At 46.6% G+C, this 21,072-nt stretch overlaps 2 protein-coding genes across 3 annotated transcripts; one reads left to right on the plus strand and one right to left on the minus strand.

The window, feature by feature from the left end:
* Positions 1–294: 294 nt before the first annotated feature.
* On the plus strand, positions 295–6,684 carry LOC120672320 (glyoxysomal fatty acid beta-oxidation multifunctional protein MFP-a-like). The gene is made up of 18 exons (XM_039952653.1): positions 295–569; positions 2,162–2,233; positions 2,356–2,421; positions 2,525–2,581; positions 2,670–2,737; positions 2,827–2,908; positions 3,023–3,078; positions 3,197–3,499; positions 3,603–3,689; positions 3,758–3,932; positions 4,042–4,163; positions 4,242–4,405; positions 4,473–4,727; positions 4,864–4,985; positions 5,058–5,179; positions 5,660–5,808; positions 5,907–6,045; positions 6,375–6,684. The coding sequence occupies exons 1-18, from the start codon at positions 473–475 to the stop codon at positions 6,408–6,410; spliced, it is 2,172 nt and encodes a 723-aa protein (XP_039808587.1). The 5' UTR covers positions 295–472; the 3' UTR covers positions 6,411–6,684.
* A 362-nt stretch (positions 6,685–7,046) lies between these two features.
* On the minus strand, positions 7,047–16,760 carry LOC120672321 (serine/threonine-protein phosphatase PP1-like). Of its 2 annotated transcripts, XR_005674060.1 has the most exons (5): positions 16,439–16,760; positions 13,962–14,521; positions 13,685–13,876; positions 7,500–7,580; positions 7,047–7,358 (listed from the first exon to the last, which is right to left on the minus strand). XR_005674060.1 is itself a non-coding variant. In XM_039952654.1 (4 exons), the coding sequence occupies exons 1-4, from the start codon at positions 16,638–16,640 to the stop codon at positions 7,557–7,559; spliced, it is 978 nt and encodes a 325-aa protein (XP_039808588.1). In that variant the 5' UTR covers positions 16,641–16,760; the 3' UTR covers positions 7,047–7,556. The 2 variants fall into 2 exon arrangements, 1 of the variants encoding a protein (XP_039808588.1); XM_039952654.1 differs by having other exon boundaries at positions 7,047–7,580.
* Between the last annotated feature and the right edge of the window lie 4,312 nt (positions 16,761–21,072).

The raw sequence follows: 21,072 nt of genomic DNA on the forward strand, positions 1-21,072 counted from the left end.
TAGAGTACTAAACGAAGTCTATTTGTAAAATATTTTTAGGAATGGGTGTAACTTTTCGCGACGAGTCTAATGACGGTAATTAATTTATGATTTACTACAGTGATGCTATAGTAATTATCTTCTAATCACGCGGTCAAAGATTTCATTAGATTCGTCTCACGATTTCCACAAGGGTTGTGGAGGTTGTTTTTGTAATTAGAGTTTATTTAACACTCTAAATTAGTGGTTAAAAATGTAAAAAATTTTCACAAAATTTTTTTACATCCCAAACCAAACACAGCCTTTCTCGGGAAACAGAGCAGTAGATGAGATAGATCGTGTCAGCGGCAACCGCTTGCGGTACGCGCCATAATTGGGAGATAAATGCCAGCACTGGTTGCTTGCCAGCTCCCAACTCCAAGCAAGTCGTAACTGCAAGAAAGCAACGGCAGCAAGAAACCTTGGAACCACCGGAGCAGAGATCGCGGCGTCGATGGCGGCAAAGGGGAGGACGGAACTGGAGGTGGGCGCCGACGGCGTCGCCGTCATCACCATCTGCAATCCGCCGGTCAACTCGCTCTCCGTCGACGGTATGGTACTCCGCTGCGCCCTATATTCTCCCAAATCTGCTTTGTTGGTCTCCCCTATTTTTCTTGTGGGCTGGTTGATGCGAGATTGGATTTCAGGTCCGCTGAGTAGTCTTACAAGGTTCTGTTGTTCAGTATTCGGATTTCTGCAAGTAGAATGCATTTTATTTGTTCCTTTGAATAGAACAAAAAATATTAACTGAAACAAATCTTCAGTTCAATCACGTTGACCTGTACCACAAAGTTGGAAAACGAAGCATACTGTTTTCCATTATTTCTCCTGAGTATCATCTTTGTGAGAACTTAGCTTATAATGCGGTTCTCGTTTCCCCCATATACTAAAACTTGTCCAGAGGATTTCCCATGTAATTGTTACTTAATGTTTCCTATTTATTGATGAAAATGTTTCCGATCATTTGTTGAAAGTTGTAATAAAGAAACCATGCTAAGCTGGGCAGCTTCGCTTCACTTGCAGCATAGCATTGTTGAAAACTCTTGACCCAGGGCCTTGTGAATTTTTTCGGACAATCATTTGACTGAATCCATAGATTATCTTATTTAGCTATCTCGTAACATGAATATATGAGTAGGAAATCATCATTTTGAGCAAAAGTCCTATTTTGTAACTTCTATACTTTTCATACTTTTTACTTGCTCCTAGTTTTTATGAGTGGACTGCTTTGGAATTTTTACGATATAGTTCAAATGTGAAGTAACTCATGATTTATATCCAAATCCCCCATTCAAAACATGTGGATTTGCACATGGCGCAATCCCTTTGTTAAATACATGGAACTTCAAAAACATTTATTGCTGTGTTGGGGATGTATGCACAATTGTCAATGCTGAAAGATTATAGAATCATTGGAAGCCTACACTCCTGTAGTGTAAAGGTAAGCTTCCCAGTTGAGGAAGACACCAACCAGGGTTCAAATCCTGGTGGCAGCACAAAAGCAAAAACCCTTGCTGGCAACCAAAAAAAAAGTGGCGGGGCACCGGCCTGTAGCACTTGTGGTTGGTTTGGACCCTCCTACTAGGGGGTAGCTGCAGTGCCGCTAACACAATGGGCCGAGGTCGGCCCAGGTTACAGTGTGGCCCAATAGGGTGAAGCCAAGGTTCAGGGGTTTTCTCGGTCGGCTTGGGTTTCTTCTTAAGTGCAATGCTGTGGGGGCGGTCTTTCTCCTGCCGGTTTAGTTTTTTTTTAATATAGAATCACTAGAAAGAGTGATATAGTTCCATTCGGGAAAAAGGATAATATTGCTTATTGCAGAAAGATTGTATGGCTTCGATGCAATGCATCTATATCTTCCATGACCATATATATAGTTTATGCACCCAAACAATTCACTAACATTGCTCCTGTTTCCACAAAGACATATACATATGTTGGACAACTCTCGAATGCATCTGTATACGAGCCATTCAAAACTAGTCATAAATTAGTAGATTCAGTGTATTAATTTAGTACAACACCTGGAATTGCAACTGGAATTTGTAGCACCTAAATTAGTAGATTCAGTGTTATTACAGTGCTTTGATGGATTTGCATTAGCTGCTAAATATGTTGATTCACAATTGCTTGTTTTTCCTCCCAGTCTTATATAGCTTAAAGGAAAGCTATGAAGAAGCCCTTCGGAGAAATGATGTCAAAGCCATTGTTGTTACAGGTCTAGTGCAGTTCATTCTTTTAAGCAATACATGTGCCACTTTTTGAGGCAAAGTACCAAACAGAACAACTCCTGTTCCATCTCCATGTCGATGGCAATTTTTTGTTTATAACTTATTACAGGGAAAGGAGGAAAATTTTCTGGAGGATTTGATATTAGTTCATTCGGTGGTGTTCAGGGAGGCAAAAGTACATTATACTTTCTCTCACTACACTATCTCACCTTATACTTCTTGCATGATCTACTCTACGCTTCTCATCACTAAGTATCTGATCTATTATTTTTTAACAGCGTTGCAACCAAAGGTTGGTTATATAGCAATTGATATCCTCACAGATACCCTAGAAGGTACTTGATTCGTTTACCTTTCACAAGTGGCTATTGGATTTATAATGAAGAATAGTCTTGACCAGTTATTCTGTCTTGTCATAAATAGCTGCAACAAAGCCATCGGTGGCAGCAATAGATGGTCTTGCTCTTGGTGGTGGATTAGAAGTTGCCATGGTACTTTATTCCTTTATTCTTGTCACTGTCATTAATTCATTGTTCCAGAGGTGGTAAAAATAAGTGAAAAGGTTTATGTATTCTATTAGGCATGCCATGCACGTATTGCAACTCCAATGGCTCAGTTAGGTCTTCCAGAACTTCAACTTGGAATTATTCCAGGATTTGGAGGTAATTTAGTTTTCATATTTTTGTACTTATGATAGAATTGTTTAATGGCCTTGCCTCCTTGGTACCAAGTAATTCGTTTCTGAGTGTATGCTTGCCCTATTTCCTTACTTTTAGGGACACAACGACTCCCACATCTTGTTGGACTGACAAAATCTCTGGAAATGATGTTGGTAAGCTCACCAGCTTTTCCTTTGCTCCTTGAGTATACGGATTTCTGTTTTCTCTTACATTCGTGCAGCTACTCCAGTTTTTTTTAATGAAAAAATAAAAGATATATCATCTTGCCAGCTATCTAAGCCAATCAAGGGTGGTGAGGCACATGAACTGGGTTTGGTTGATGCCTTAGTTTCTCCTAATGATTTGGTGAATACTGCTCGTCAATGGACTTTGGATATATATGAACTTAGAAGGCCATGGATCAAAAGCCTTTACAAGACTGACAAGCTAGAACCTCTTGGAGAGGCTAGGGAAATTCTGAAGTTTGCAAGAGCTCAAGCTCAAAAGCAAGCAGCTAATCTTCACCACCCACTTGTTTGTATTGATGTCATTGAAGAAGGCATTGTTGCAGGACCAAGAGCAGGGCTCTGGAAGGTACTTGGTATTTCTTATATTTTGTGCTGTTTATTTTAAAAGTTTCATTGGTAGAAACAGCATTATGAAATTCTGTGTACACTTGCTCGATGAAAATATGCAGGAAGCAACCGCTTTCCAGGACCTGCTTTTTTCAGATACATGTAAAAGCTTGGTCCATGTGTTTTTTTCTCAGAGGGCAACATCAAAGGTATGGGCAACTTTTTTTAGTGTTAATACGATTCATAAACTGTCCTGATCCTTTGGTACATTGAACAGATTCCAGGTGCTACAGACTTGGGGTTGATGCCTAGGAAAATAAGTAAAGTTGCCATATTAGGTGGTGGACTTATGGGTTCAGGAATTGCAACCGCAATGATATTAAGTAACTATCCTGTGATACTTAAAGAAGTAAATGAAAAGTTTCTAAATGCTGGCATTGACAGAATCAAAGGTAGAATTATTTAGAATCATCTTACATCGTGCCAGTTGTTTGGCCAATGTCTAATACATAGTATCAGTGCAATTATAAATTAGATGGCCTCACTATTTTATTTCACCAGCCAATTTGCAGAGCCGGGTGCGGAAAGGGAAAATGACCGACGAGAGATATGAGAAGGCTATGTCTCTTGTCACAGGTGTCCTTGATTATGAACATTTCAAAGATGTGGACCTAGTTATTGAGGCAAGTCTTTACCCTAGCTTTCCACACAAAACTTTACTTGCTTAGTTATCCTTATTCACTTGCTTCTCACGATTGCAGGCAGTTATTGAGAATGTGAAGTTGAAGCAGCAAATATTTTCTGACTTGGACAAGTACTGTCCTTCCCATTGTATCCTTGCTACTAACACATCTACGATTGATCTTAATCGAATTGGAGAGAAAACAAAGTCTCAAGATCATATTGTTGGTGCACACTTCTTTAGGTAATACAGCATACATCAATACATGATTATTTATTTACAACAACTATTGACTTATTGTATTGTGTAGTCCTGCGCATGTAATGCCACTTCTGGAAATAGTCCGTACCCAGCACACCTCACCACAAGTTGTTGTTGACTTGTTGGATGTCGGGAAGAAGATAAAAAAGACACCGATAGTGGTTGGGAACTGTACTGGCTTTGCAGTTAACAGGATGTTCTTTCCGTACACTCAATCAGCACTCTTCTATGTTGATCTTGGTATGGATGTTTATAAGATTGATCGTGCCTGTACCAAATTCGGAATGCCCATGGGTCCTTTCAGGTAGGATATTGACCTTGTATTGTTTTCCTATAATCTATAAGTTTCTGGAACCTTTGCTTGTGTTTCATGAGCTTGCACACTATTGAGTGACTTACAGATGCAAAGTTTTTACCCTTTTTCTGTTGCTTGTATCCAGACTGGCAGACCTGGTTGGATTTGGTGTGGCTGTGGCCACTGGTATGCAATACCTTGAAAATTTCCCAGAGAGGGTCTACAAATCAATGCTACTTCCTCTCATGATGGAGGACAATAGGGCTGGTAAGCATAATTAAACATATTTGTTATCTCTGCAGCTCATATCTTTATTGGCTTATCAAATGTTTAACTCAGGTGAGGCCACGCAAAAGGGATTTTACAAGTATGAGGGAAAGAGGAAGGCCACACCTGATCCTGAAATCATGAAATATATTGAAAAGTCTAGGAGCATGGCAGGAGTTACACCGGATCCTGAGGTTTGGTTTCTTTATCATGTGATTATCCATGCCCTTTTGTTATGTTTTAAAAGCCATGTTTTGGCTAGTAACACAATGATCAGTTGAGAAGTTGACAATATTTTACACTCTCATTTGTGCTCATAGCTGATAATACAGCACCTAAAGCTATTTAATTTCATGTAAACATGCTGCCTTTTATTTTGAAATGTGAATGGTGGGGTTTGGAAGCAGGTTTTAGTAGAACTGTTGTCATGATATCTACTAAATATTAGAACTATCCGAAGCAGATAAGCCAACACAGTGTCAAAAGTCATTTTCGTTTATGCTAAACGTGATGGTTAGGATGGTAAAATGAGTGAATGCACTAGATTCTTATGAGACATGACATGAAACGCTAGAGTAATTCGGATGTAACATTTGGTAAATTAAATGTTTTCTTCTTTTCTGAAACTTATGATGTTGCTTCTAGTGCTAAAACCTTTGGTGCTATCGTGCCAGTTGCTGAAGCTAAGTGAGAAAGACATAGTTGAGATGGTGTTTTTCCCGGTGATAAATGAAGCCTGCCGGGTCCTTGATGAGGGTATCGCAGTCAAAGCTTCTGACCTTGACATTGCCTCCATCTTTGGCATGGGATTCCCACCTTACAGGTCTGTTTTTGTGTACTCCGGTCCAATTTCTTCTTTTTACCGAACCCTGGTCCATTTTCATCTTATAACTGAATAACTCACATTCTATTAACAAGCAGGGGAGGTGTTATGTACTGGGCGGATTCCATTGGTGCAAAGTACATTCATGGAAAGTTGGAAGAGTGGACAAACCGATATGGCGGCTTCTTCAAGCCTTGTTCTTACCTTGCTGATAGAGCTGCAAAAGGGATTCCTCTGGTGAGCAAGTCATTATCTTTTCAGTTGCCATCCGTCTTGCAACTATTTGTAGTCGTAACTGTTTTCAGGTGTGCATTAAGGAAAACAAATTTAGCACTTACATTAAAATCATGCATATGGGTACAGTGTCATGCAGGCATACTCTTTAACTATTGCAGACGATTTTGCACAAATATCTGCAGCTCATTAGCATGATTTACAATGTACAAGTGTGATAGCATTAAACTAAATACACTAATCTTCTTATTTTGTCTGTAAATTTTTGTCTTCTCCTTGGTCTATTTCCAATAATGTGAACATGCACCTGATTCGGAAACTTCCATTTGCAGAGCGCACCGGCAAAGAAAGTTCAGGCTCGGCTATAAGATGAATGCTAGTGGATGTGCGGAATAATTTTTGCTATAAGATGAATGGAGGAAACTACACTGAATAACAGAACTCCAGTGGATGTGCGGAATAACTTATGTTAAATACTAGGTGCCACTTTTTTCTCTTTTTTTTTTCTTTCTATGAAGCACACGGAGTGTACCATGAAGTAGACAAGTGTTGCTGTTGTTGGAATGCCTATCGGTCATTAAGTTGGATATATTTGAGACCTCTCCTGTGGTAATAAATGTAGCCTAGCTATATCGCAGCCCCCTTTTCAGATTGTGCGAAGTCCTTTTCCTAATTCTCTAATATTTGTGAAATTACGAGCAAAATAGGGGACCTTTAGGAACGCAAGGATGTTTTTGGTCAACTATAGGAATGAAATTAGTTTTTTAGTGGAATTTCAACAAAACTGATGCATGAATCCAGCATTCTAAACAAGGGCCAAGGAATGTCATACATAACGGCGAAACAAGGTACTACATAGGTATCTTGAAATAGCAATACATGTATCAGACTGAAATTATCTTGAAATAGCAATACATATATCAGACTGAAATGTTAAGCCTTTTGTTTTCTTTCCTTCGATGCATCTTTTCATTTTGGATTTTGTGACCACACACAAACAGATATATTGAACTGTTATAGCACAGATAACAGGGGACTGTTACAGTAAGCATTAATCTTATGCCAACACAGATTTGGTACACAAGCATTTACGTGGAAATGAATAGAATTACACAAATGCACGGTGCATATATCCCATAGCCTGAAGAACATACACAGGCAAACAAATCTCAAACTGATCAGGCAAAGAAACATCACTAGAATAACTAACAAAAAACACTACTGCACCCAACAGCTGTCCACCAGACCAAACGTTGCTGCGGTGGCGAGGTAACTATAGAGAAGCTAAGAAAGGATGAAATGCCCGAGAGAAACATTGCAGCTGTACAGAAGAATGTAAGTGCTGCCGCTTGAGTCTACACAAATTCAGCGAGTGATGTAGAGCTCTGCCACTCCAAAGGGTTAGAGGAATAGGCTGTAGAGCTAATGCCATGCCCTGGTGGATCCGAGACTTAATAAGATCACCCCCTTGGAGCTGACAGCAATATAATGGTGACTACGTAACTGAGTAGAAGTTAGACGTTCTCTCCTTTTGTTGTCTGTTAAGCAAAGGGGGAAACGGTTATTTGAGCTGATAAGCATTGCAAAAAGACTTATGATTATTTCCTTAAAAAAGAACTTGAAGTTATATAGCTCCCAGAGGGGAAACAAATTATAAATGCATCATGCATTTTAGAATTGACGCACAAACAAAAAGAATGCGGGAAGCTATGAAAGTGACTATTAAAATGCCGGCAAGTATTACTAGAATGATGTTGAATTTAAATAGAAGAGGTATATGTAGGAGAGAATAATGCCGTGTATTCCTCCAAACCCTAGAAGGGTGGGATATATAGATCCTATACATGAGCCTCTAGATGGACCTCTATACATGGGCTCAATATACTCCAACACCCCCCCCCCCCCCCCCGCAGTCTGAACTACCGGCGCAGCGGTGTTCAAGACTGGACAACAAGAAAGCTAACACCCCCCGCAGTCTGAACAACCGACGCAGAGGTATGCAAGACTGGACAAGAAGATAGTATAAATAGTGTACAAAGGGAAAATACACCCCCGCAGCCACAACTAGCCACCGGCTACGTTGAGGCTGGATCGAAACTCCGAGAAGGTCGAGGAGAGCAGCTCCTTGGTGAAGATTTCAGCAAACTGGGAGGTAGTCGGGACATGGAGTACCCGAACATCACCGATTGCGACTCTGTCGCGCACGAAGAGTAGGTCGATCTCCACGTGCTTCGTCCGCTGATACTGGACGGGGTTGGTGGAGAGATATACGGCGCTGACGTTGTCGCAGTAGACGAGCGTGCTCTTGGCGAGCGGACTGTGGAGCTCCGCCAAGAGCTGTCGTAGTCAGGACGCCTCCGCCACGCCGTTGGCGACAGCTCGGTACTCCGCCTTGGCACTGGAGCGGGAGACAACCGGCTGCCGCTTGGACGACCAGGAGACCAGGTTGCCGCCCAGGAAGACGGCGTAGCCGGAAGTGGAGCGACGAGTGTCCGGGCAGCTAGCCCAGTCAGCGTCGGTGTAGACCACCAGCTCAGCAGAGGACGAGCGGTGAAGCACCAGGCCGAGGTCCACAGTGCCACGGACGTACCAGAGGAGACGCTTCAGCGCAGCAATGTGTGACTCCCGAGGATCATGCATATGGAGACAGACCTGCTGAACAGCGTAGGTGAGGTCCGGCCTGGTGAAGGTGAGGTACTGCAAAGCGCCTGCCAGACTCCGGTAGGCAGTAGGATCAGCCACCGGATCACCCAGATCAGCAGACAGCTTCGCCTGAGTGTCGACAGGAGTGGAACAGGGCTTGCAATCATTCATCACAGCCCGCTCCAGAATATCGAGTGCGTACTGCCGCTGGTGAAGGAGAAGACCAGACGGCCGAGGCTCAACAGTGACGCCCAAGAAGTGGTGGAGCTGACCGAGATCCTTCATAGCAAATTCCTGCTGCAGAGATGAGATGACACTCTAAAGCAACCGCTAACTGGATGCTGTGAGCACAATGTCATCGACGTAGAGCAGCAGATAGGCAGTCTCATCCCCAAGGCGGTAGACGAAGAGAGACGTGTCAGACTTGACCTCGGTGAACCCCAATGTCAGCAAGAACGTGGCGAACCGAGAGTACCAAGCCCAAGGAGTCTGCTTCAGTCCATAGAGAGACTTGTTGAGCCGGCAGACCATATTCGGACGACTCGAGTCCACAAATCCCGCTGGCTGAGAGCCATAGACAGTCTCTGACAAAGTGCCGTGAAGAAACGCATTCTTCACGTCCAGCTGGTGCACAGGCCAAGATCGCGAGAGCGCAAGCGAGAGGACCGTGCGCACCGTAGCGGGCTTCACGACTGGGCGGAAGGTCTCATCATAGTCCACACCAGGCCGCTGAGTGCCCCGGAGAACCCAGCGAGGCTTGTAGCGCTCCAGCGTGCCATCAGCCCGACGCTTGTGCGTCCAGATCCACTTGCCAGTCACCACATTGCAACCAGACGGACGCGGCACGAGGTCTCACGTCTGGTTGGCAAGAAGAGCTGCGTACTCCTCTTCCACCGCGCGACGCCAGTGAGGATCCGCCAAGGCGTCGCGGACAGAGGAGGGTACCGGAGAGACCCGCGGCTCTCCCTCGGTGGCGGAGAGAGTCGCGGCCTGAGACGCCATCCGCCGAGTCACCAGGGGATGGATATGCCGTGAATCCCGATGGATGACTGGCGGGTGATACACCTCCGGCTCGGCTCGAGAGTGAGCCGGAGGAGACGGCGGCGGCGACGGTGTCGACGCCGAACGACGCCGGTACTCCTGCACCGGCTCAGCGTACCGCTACGGCGCCGGGGTCGGCGCCGAGCGACGCCGGTACACCTGCACCGGTTGAGCGTACCGCGCGCCAGCTTGTGAGGAGCAGTGGCGGAGGTGTTATGGTAACACGCACACCCGAAGACCCGAAGGTGGTCGTAGCGAGGAGGGGTTCCGAAAAGAGCGTGGTGCGGAGAGGGAGCAGTGGACGGAAGACGGTTGAGCAAGTAGGTGGCGGTGTGGAGGCTCTCCGCCCAGAAGCGCGGGGGCAGAGAGGCCTGGATCAGAAGGGTGCGCACGACGTCGTTCGTCGTGCGAATCATCCGCTCAGCCTTGCCGTTCTGGGGAGAGGTATACGGACAAGACATACGCAGCTGAACACCCCGAGAGAGGAAGAAGGAACGGGAGGTGGAGTTATCGAACTCACGCCCGTTGTCACACTGGACGACCTTAACGGTGAGGCCGAACTGAGTGGACACCCAGGCAAAGAAGTGGTGGAGGGTGGGGAAAATCTCAGACTTGGCGCGCAAAGGAAACATCCAAGAGTAGTGCGAGAAGTCATCGAGCACCACCAGATAGTACTTGTAACCAGAAAGGCTAAGTACAGGAGAGGTCCACAGGTCACAGTGAACAAGGTCAAATGCATGCGTCGCATGCGAAGAAGAAGAAGAAAAAGGGAGCCGAACATGACGACCGAGCTGGCACGCATGGCAGAGGGGCTCAGCAGGAGCCCTAGTACCAGGAACATCGGTACTACGACTGAGCTGAGCCAGAACGTCGCGGCCTGGGTTACCAAGACGGCGATGCCAGGTGGTGGAAGACGGTGTCACGGCAAAAGCGGCAGACCAAGACGGCCAGGGCGAAGAAGAAGGCGAGAGTGGTGCAGCGGAAGAAGGAAGGCGAAGGGTGTAAAGGGGCCCCGTGCTGTCACACCGGAGTAGCGGACGCCGGGAGGCCAAATCCTTTACAGTGAGGCCAGAAGAATCAAACTCGGTGGAACAAGAATTGTCAGCTGTAAACTGAAGAATGGAAAGAAGGTTATGAACCATCTGAGAAGCAACAAGGACATTGGGAAGACAAAAAGAGCCAGGAGTAGAACCCACGGCGGTGACAAGAAGGCAAGACTCATCACCAACCATGATGGAAGAAGGACAAGAGGGGTGTGGGGGTCGGATAGAAGAGAGGATACCGACATCTGGGGTGGTGTGAAAGGAGGCACCCGAGTCGGCGATCCACTCGGTGCTGACCGGCGGCGTCCGCCCCATGGCGCTGAAGGACTGCGCCAGTGCGGTCTGGTCCCACCCCCCAGGCCAGGTCGGCTGCTGGCTGGGTGGAGCGGGCGGGTTCCAGAACGGCGCGAACAGGGAGAGCAGCAGCGGCGAGCATGGCTGTCGGCTGAGGCTGAGGACGAGCCCCCCCTCCCCCCCCCCCCGACCCTGAACCGGCCACATCGGGAGGTGACCTGGCCACGGGGTGCTGAAGGATGGCCAGGGCGTACCTCCAGGAGCAGCAGCAGGAGTGTCCCGACAGCCTCCAGCAGTACCACCATGGGCAGTGTCGCAAGCAGCACCACCACCATGTCCGCCCCGCCGACGACGCCGGCGTCGTTCGCCACCCCCGGTCGGGCCGGTGAGAGGAGCACCAGAGGGCAGAGCCTGGTGGGAGGACGAAGCGCCGTGCGCGGTGAAGGGGACGACAGGCGGGACAAGGAAGTGGTGCGGCTCCGCGGCTACCCGACGAGCGAGAGCGTCGGCCGTAACAGCGGCGGCGGCAGCCTGCTGCTTGCGGAAGGCGGCGGCGGCGGCCTGCTGCTTGCGGAAGGCGGCGGCGGTGAACGGTGCGTCCGCGGGGGGCTGACCGAACGCCATGGCCAGTGCGGCCGTCGCGGGCGCGGGCAGGGCTAGCTCGGCGGCAGCCGCACCCGCGGGGGTAGCAGCTGCTGCTGCAACGACAGCAGGGCCCGCGCCGGCCGTGGCAACAAGGGCCGCGGGGGCAGCAGGGCAGGCCGTAGCGAGGGCCGCGGGGGCCGCGGCGTCGGGCTCCAAGGCCGGGGCCAGAGGAGGGAGGGCCACGCCGGCCGCGCCCGCGTGGGCAGCAGCGGCAGCGGCGGCTGGCACGCCTGTGCCGTAGACGGCAGCGGCGCTGGGCGCGCCCACGGCCAGGGCGGCGGCAGGCGCAGGCTGCACGGCCCCGGCGAAGGCGAGTGCCGCACGACCAGGGGCAACGGGCGCAGCAGGGCCCGCGCAGGAGGCCTGGGTGAGCAGGCTCGCGCTGCTGGAGGCAGCAGCCGCGGCGTCGCGCGGTGGCAGCGCAGGGCGTGCTCGCTGCGTCGCAGCAGCGGCTGCATCCGGCAAGCAGCAGGGGCCCGCGGCCGTTGGCTCCACGCCCTGTGCAGCCGGCCCGCGCCATGAGCAGAGGCACGCAGTGCAGGACGCCGTGCGGCTCAGCAAGGGGGTGACCAGGCCAGCGTCAGGGGTAAGAGGACCAGCATCGCGCAGAGCAGAGGAGCCCGTGCCAGCCGCGGCCGCGGGGGCTGCAGGGGCGGCGGCCGTGGCCGCACCAGCCGCGCCCGCGGCGTGGGCGGCGGCGGTGACGGCTCTGGGGCCCACGCGGCGGATCCAGGCGGCCCCAAAGCAGAGGAGATCCACGCTGGCGGCGCTGGCTGCCGACCGGCCAGGGAGGTGGCGGCGGTAGGGGCGCCATGGAGGCCGCCCGCAGCAGCAGCAAAGGCCGGCGGCGCTGGCTGCGCTGGCTGCCGGCCAGCCAGGGAGTTGGCGGCGGGGGCACCATGGGGGCCGCCCGCAGCAGCAGCAAAGGCGGCTGCAGGGTGGCTCCACGCGCACGGCGCAGGAGCAGAGGAGGGAAGGGGAGGAAAGGGGAGGAGGGAAGGGGGCGCCGGTGGCCAGCCAGCCATGGCGGCGGCGGCGGCTAGAGGAAGGAAGAGCTAGCTGATACCATGTAGGAGAGAATAATGCCTTGTATTCCTCCAAACCCTAGAAGGGTGGGATATATAGATTCTATACATGGGCCTCTAGATGGGCCTCTATACATGGGCTCAATATACTCCAACAGTATCGTGCACTGGTAACAGATTAAATTGCCCCTGGACTATACTATCAGTGTTAGAATGGAGTATTAGCCCTATAGGGCCGGACCATGTGGGCTGTGGCACCCATCCTGTTGCCGCGGCTTCCACCGTAGGTTTTATGGTATTGGTGATAGATTAGGCAAGGATCCCTTGATTGGTGCTGCTCTATAAACCATCCCTAGGGTTTCCTTGGCTATATATTGTACACCTTGTACTCCCTATCAAGCAATCAAGTTTTGCCTCTCCAATTCTGCTTTCAATCAGATTATGACTTTAATAATGTCACTAAAGTTTTCCATTCTGTATGCACGATGCCATGTCCATGGTAGCATAACATGAACACAAAGGCTGATGGATTCCATCCAAACCTTCACCCCATCCCCCAAGGTAGCTAGTGTGTTAGGGAAGTAAATATTATGCTACTAAAGCATGTGCCCATGGTTGAATATTTATTCCTCTTCCTAAGTAATGTTCATGCGAGCAGTAAAGTACACATGTTGTCGCTACACATAACAGAAAGTCACTCCCTCCAGGAGTCAAAATATAGGCTTGTAGGATATCCAATATAGGCCCAAACCCACAATTGTCATAAAAATACGGGACACGACATGGAAAATACAGAATTTGAAATAAAGAGGGTGAGAATGAACATAAATTATAGTCCATGAGAAAAACAAAATTAATGATTTTCAGCAAATATAACTCAGTAATAATATATTTCCTAGGTACCCAATGTGATGCTTATGATGAAATCACTTAAAAATTTATAATTATTACCTTGTTTGGAAGAGGTTTCCTTGAATGTGGTGCACCTGTTTCATTTGGCTTCAATATCTGAAAAGAACACATTAAGCTTTCATCTATGCTCAATAGAGCACCTGCATTGTCAAATTCACCGCAATAGTTTGGAGCTGAAAAGATCGTCACTAATCTCCTCTCTGCAAAGAACTCGTAGCCATCTTCTACCACCTAGGAGGGGAGAAACAAACATGTGAAAACTGTCAGATGAATGTGAAGAGAAAGAAAAAAAAAAGGCTTATATACTTTTGCTTACCTGATGAGCTCGGCACACAAGGTCAAGATCATTCTTCTCCAAGAATTCTACAAGCTTATCTGCACCAAAAGTGCAAGAAACACCTCTATCACTCTCCCCCCACCCTTCTGTATCAGGACTAGGATCAGACCAAAGGAGATCACACAGAAGACCATAGTCAGGAATTTCGGTAGGCCTCTCAATATCTTTTATTTGATCCAAGCTATTCAATTCAGGTGAGAGACCACCATGCATGCATAGTACTTTGTCATCAATAAGTGCTGCCATCGGAAAGCAATTGAAGCAATCACAGAATATCTTCCATAGTCGAACATTGAATCTCCTTTTACATTCATCATAGAAACCGTATACTCTGTTAATTTTTGCATCTTCATGGTTCCCCCTTAAAAGGTATATATTATCAGGGTACTTCAACTTGTATGCCAGAAGAAGACATATGGTTTCTAAGCTTTGTTTGCCTCTATCCACATAGTCTCCAAGGAAAATATAAGTTGAAGTCGGAGGATAACCACCCAAATCGAATAGCCTCAGAAGATCAACAAACTGACCGTGGATATCACCTGCACGTCAAATTGCATCAAGGTTCCTTAGAGACAATTTCTGAAACATAAGAAAGGCTAAAACATAATAAGAGGTATCTCTATCATGTAGATGTATATATGCAGAAATGGCCAAGAAAGACAACATACAGAACAAGCCAACACCTTTTCTTCTAAGTAATTGAAAGCAGGTGTTCTGGAACACGTAAGAACTAAAGCTCAGGACGAACACATAAGAACACATACAGAACATCTAGCTTTTGCTTGTAGGCATACCGCACAGTTACAGTGTCAGTAAGCCCCGTTTGGGACAGCTTTCTTACCCAAAACGGCTCTCGGCTTCAAGGTGATATCGGGACAGCTTTCTCACCCAAAACGGCTCTCGGCTTCAAGGTGATATTCAGGTGGACCAGTTAGAGCGTTGGACTCTAAACTCCTATCCTGACCCGAGTTCAAAGCACAACACCTTATAACAAAGCCCAGGGGAGCCTCCCTCGTGGTCGAGTTTTATTTTCCTAGGTAAATTCGGGGAATATTCTTTATTGAAGCAAAAATGGCTCCTCCAAATGAACTAGGAGCCCAGTTAAACAATTTTTTTGGCTTCATGGGCTCCTGCAAACCAGAGCCCTATCAAAGGGCCCTTAATGAAAAATTACCATTACCTAGTTATTGGAACAAAATGTTGTGCATGTCTCATCATTATGAATCCCTCGTCCCTGCCCTATCCACTATACCCATCCATTGAGGACTACTGATATTTGGTTTGCTCCACTTCCACCATCATGCTCGTTCTACCGATATTTGGTTTGCTCCACTTCCATCATGATGCTCGTTCCTTATCTATGCAGGGCAAGAGCCTAGTTAGAGGATCTTAGGAAGACCCATCAGGCAAACAGTGTACCTGTGCCTAGAAAATTTTGACAGTGTACTTTAGAAAAGAAATATTACTAAAATTGAATGCGATTAAACACTGAAGGAAAAAATATAAGCATGAAGAAACAGCATGTAAAAGCAGACTTTCATATGTTAGTAATAATGTAATGCATCTATGACTCCCAAGTTCACAAGACACATCACGCATGTACATGCAAAGTTTTAGTTGCGATCTCAAAAAATCACCAGAATTTTCTGCATGCAACTAAGCACAAGTCATGCAGTCCAACTATACACACCTGACGAATGTACTTAATAATTTTTAATCAAACATTCCAAACAACCTAGCAGACAATCCAACAATCATGCAATGCTGCGCATAAGTCAGAAAGCCTAAGCTTTGCTCACTAGTCACCAACTTCACAACGACTCCAAAATCCTTACGGGAGGCTCAGGGATAAAGAGAAACCGAACGAGACTACCAACCTCCAACACCAACCAAGAAGCAGGGCCATCAATCCCCGGCAGCATATTTGCCCCCCCCCCCCCCCCCCCCCCCCCCCTTCCAGCAGATTAGTTTACAACACTTTGATGATGACGTTACGCTTGCAGACCCGGCATTACCCAAAAAGCACAAAGCGTGCAGAAACAGGCAACCTAAAAGTGTGGTTTCCTCCCTCCCAGAAGTGTACAAAAAGATAAGGCCAGGCGTACCCGATAAGCAAAGACCGTGGCAGCTCTGCTTATTGACCACGAGACAGGAACAGCGACGAGGCATTCCGAAACTGCACTTTTCAGCCCCACCCAAATGCCGGGAATTACAAGTACGAATTTCATGAGCATGGTAAGCCCCCCGGACCAATAATTCGATTAATGAACCCAGGAAGCAGCATTTACCCCCCTAATCACCGACGAACACGGCACGAATCTAACCCGAACGCCGCAGCACTCGGAATCCAACCCAAATCGTGAAACTGAACGGGGGCACGGCGGCCGAAACGAGACCGCGGTGCACAATGCAGAAACGAGAGGTGCAGCGAAGGCGCGGCCCGCGGGGGCGCTCACCGCAGATCTTGACGGGCGCGTGGATGCGGAGGAGGTTGGGCTGCGCGAGCAGCACCTGCTTGGCCGCGACGCAGAGCTGGCGGATCTCGGCCTCCGACAGCTGCACCTGCCTCCCGCCGCGGCCGCCCTCGACGAGGCGCCGCAGCACCTCGTCCACCGCCGCGGCGTCCATCGCCCCCGCCGACACCCGCGCCATCATCATCTCTGGCCCTCCTCCTCCCACCCCCCGGGGCGCTCCACGGACGGCGACCTCCAGGAATGCGGGAATGGGATCGAGGGGAACGGAGGCGGTGGCGCGCGGGCGGGCGGGCGAATGAAGGGATGGTTTGATGCAAATGGATAATAGTGACGGTCGCGGTGATGGTTGGGTTGGATTGTCGTGACCGCGTCGAGCGGGATGGACCGTCGGATGGGGCACGGACGGGTGGATGCCGGGGGCAGGGATTTTTCGTTGCAGGTTGGGTTCGGCAGGTTGGGTGAGAAGAAACGTTCGTTGTTCTACGGGTTTGGTTTGGTTTGGTTTGGTTTGGTCTGGTGTGCCGCCGGCGCCGGACATATGGGTTGGTGTGGTGTGTCCGAAACTCTTTTGTTGGTTTACTATTCTGGTTGTTCAAGTGGATACAGCCTTTTTAATATTACAAGCGCTCGTGAAGTAAGACTAAGGTATACAATCGATGAAATTATTGGTTAATGTACCATGTTTGAGTCTCTGTCCGAAAGTATCGTGCAAGAACTAACAACCCTCCATTATCACCGCCGCTCACCGCCTTTAATTTTACTGCTTGTTGTTGCTAGGTAATTATTTATATGCCTTGATTCTACTATAGCATAGTGTCGATCTAATTAAGTAGCTAGGCTCAATTAATTTCCGCATTGGATTAGATGTGTAACTTTCGAGATGCTAAAAAAAATATTTGTAACTTTGGACAACTACACCCAGCATTTGGATCAGATCGGAGGCTGCGATGAGACAAGAAATCAGTTCAACGTCACAAACATTTTAGAAAAGGGCTCCGCATCCTACGGTCTTACATATGGGTCCCTTCCGTTACCTCCATACTACCGTGAATTTCCTAAGCAAAAGGTAAGATCATTGAGGAACAGACCAAAATACCCCTAGGCAAAGGACTAGGATGGAAACGTGCAATTCCTTGTTCTATTCATCCCTCCCCACTCAATTCCTTCAAACCCTACGCGGCGGCATGATCTAGCGGAGGTGTGGCCTCACACGTGCGCGTCAGTGGAGGCGTGGTGACCGGCCGGGATGTAGGAGCCGTTGCTCGCGCGTGCATGGGCGGCGGCGCTCCTACCGTGAACTTTCTAAGAAATAGGTAAGATCATTGAGAGGAATAGACCAAAATACCCCTAGGCAAAGGACTAGAGTGGAAATGTGCAATTCCTTGTTCTATTCTCCCCTCCCTACTCAATTCCTTCAAAACCCTACACGCCGGCATGATAATAATATCTAAAACTTCTCCGAAAAATTCTAAAAATTGCCATAGAATTCTTTTATGGATGTTTAAGCTTGAAATAAAAATTTCATTACATTTTGCAAAAATTAGGGTATACATTGTTCACAAAATGTATGAATCTCCACATTGTTCCATACAACTTAACTAAAGTTTTGAAGTTCATACACCCTTAAGTCTTTTCTTGCTCATATATACCTCAAATTTGGATAAAATCTTAGTCTTACCCTTATATTAATATTAATTGATTTACATTGCCACTTGTTGCGCGAAGAAGTTGTTTTTCTATTTTTAAATATTTAAGTAAGACAACTTTATGAAGTAAATTGCAAAACTATCTATCTTATAGATCTAAATACAATTTTTACATGTAATAGACAACATCTAAGTTGCCATGTAGGAGTTTAAAGAATTTTTTAATAGATTTAGTATATATTGTCAATTAAATGGATTTTTGTGTGCTTTTCGAAAGTAATTCCAAGTTGAACTATTTGTACCTCCAAAAATATTCAAAAAAAATGTAGAAAAAATATATTTAGGCTCATATGTTATACTAAAGGCAAGGTCCAGAAGATGGATGGAAAAATCTATTGCCTTCTATGGACAATTCAAAATTCTCTCTCCAATGTACCAAATAATTATCAACAAAAAATCTAAATGTGATCAAATAATGCTAAAAATTGATATGGCAACATATATTTAAGTTATAAGGTTGTCACCAAAAGATTAGATGATTTGGACAAAGTGGAAGTATACATTGTTCACAAATGGATACATGTCTCAAATAGTTTCTTACAACTCAACTCAAACTTCAGATATAAACTTTTACGAACATGTATAAACTTCAAATTTAGATATAACCTTATATTTACCATAACATTAGGAAATATGAAGTTATATTTACAAATGTTATGCCAAAATATATTTTCGTGTTCTCTTCTTATTCGGGAGAAATGAAACCATACTAATACAACTCATAAAATAGTGATGAACATACAAACAAATAGTATTAAATGGAATTAAGTGTTTTTGAGAAAATTAGAAAAAAGAATCAATAAATTTGAACTTAGTATGACTGAGATATACCAGCTTCAAGTTTTTATTACGGATTAAAAGAAAAATATGATGTATCCAGCAACCTCGGCATGCCACATGTCACGGTCATCGTGCCAGCCCTTCGCAAGTTTGGACACCCGAGATTGACTGGTTTCTGTTAGGTGACGGACTGTCCGCTCCCCCAGGTGGACCGTCCACTGTGAAGACATTCGGGCACCTGAAACTGATTGGTTTCTATTAGTTGTCGGACCGTCCACGCCCCTTGGTGGACCGTCCACAGTACAAAATATTCGGACATCCGAACTATCAGCATGTAAGCTCAGACGTTCGGACGTCCGAAAAGAGCGGCCCGTTTGAATGTTAGCTGGCAGACTATCCGCGCCACCTGGGCGGACCGTCTGCAGTGCAAAATGTTCGGACATCCGGACCGTCAGCATGTAAGCTCGGACGTTCGGACGTTCGAAAAGAGCGACTCGTTTGAATGTTAGCTGGTGGACTGTCCAAGCCCCCTTGGCGGACCGTCCGCAGTACAAAAACTCAGTTGTTCAGCTCATGGTGACAAGGCGCTGGTGGCCACATGGTGGTGACATGGCGCGCACTGGCAGCCAATTGACAGTGATGAATTTGCTATAACGGCACAGCAATGTGGCCCGGATTGTGACGAATTTAACAAAACGTCACAGTGTTTTGGACTTTAATATCCACAATGCACATCCATGACGAAAATTAAAAAACGTCATAGATGCAGTGCCGTTTGTGACATTCTCTGAAAATGTCGTGGGAAATGTGTCACAGATTAAATGATTTCTTGTAGTGGAATTAGTTGATGAGATCTCCGATTTGTTTCTTAACTTGAACAAAAGCAAATGTGATGTGTTTGGTTACTTCGGGAAAAAAATGTCCATGACAATAATATGCAGGATGAACTCTTCTTTATGTCTCTCAGCTATCGCAAAAATCTGATTTCATCCCTCCACTATAAAACCGGGTATCTAGTTCCCCAGCTATCAAAATTGTTTGTTTTAACTTCCTCAGCGGTTTCACAACTGGTTTTTGCACAACTTTTTCATAGATTTTTCTTTCTTATCTACTTTTTCACCCAATTGAGGTACTAAACATGGATTAAAACTCATGAAAATTGGCATAGTGGTAGAGGAGAGTATGAGAACCCAATTTCACAACTTTTTGAATTTGAAACTAAAAAATGAAATTTAAAATTTTGAAGAAGAAAGAATTCAAATTTCATTGAATTTTTAAGCCTCAAGATAAGCTTCATATTTGATAAAATTTGAACTGTGTGATAGAGGCGCGAGTTTTTGTGTGTATAGGTACTATAGCAAGTTTCTTAGATTTTTTCTCTTCTTTTAATCTTTTTAAATCTAATATTTTAATAATAATAGGTGTGGATCTAAGTTTCTAAGAAGTAGCCCTTTTGGTCATGCCACGACCCGTGGCACGACTCCCTGAAGAGTCACGCCACATGCTATGACGCGACTAACCAACCACTCCCACGGTCTGTGCTGCTGACCACTCCCACGGTCTGTGCTGCTGATGTGGCAGAGTTGAGTCGTGCCATATTGCTTGGCGTGACTCCTTCATGAGTCGTGCCGAGCGGCTTGGCGTGACTCACAACAGTACTTAAGATTGTCGCGCCAAGCGTCATGGGGCCACTCATAAAGGAGTCGCGCCAAGGGTCGACCATGAGCAGATTGTTCTTAGACAGATTCTGCCTCAACTTGTCGGACTAAACCTTTTCACGCCGGTTAAGTTGTTCCATGCAAAAAAAAAACAAAACATAGAGGTGTACTAGCATATCACTTGTCCAATGAAACTAACAAGTCCACAAAGTGTACATGAAAATTCTAATAATATTACTACCATTAGAACTCCATGATAAGTTTATAAAGTGTCCATGACAAGTTGTCTGAGGTAAATCCCTCGATAAATCTCGGTATTGTTATGGGGCCCCTACCCTAGCGCTACCCTGAGATTGGACTCGAAGGGTAGTATCCAACACGGAGCGGCAGAACTACTCGGCTGCAAAGTGGGAAAGCCCCCTCCCTCCTACCTAGGTGTACCTCTCCCAGGGAAGACCAAAGATCTTGCGCG

The sequence above is a fragment of the Panicum virgatum genome, chromosome 5N (genome assembly GCF_016808335.1).
Source record: "Panicum virgatum strain AP13 chromosome 5N, P.virgatum_v5, whole genome shotgun sequence".
Taxonomy (NCBI): domain Eukaryota; kingdom Viridiplantae; phylum Streptophyta; class Magnoliopsida; order Poales; family Poaceae; genus Panicum; species Panicum virgatum.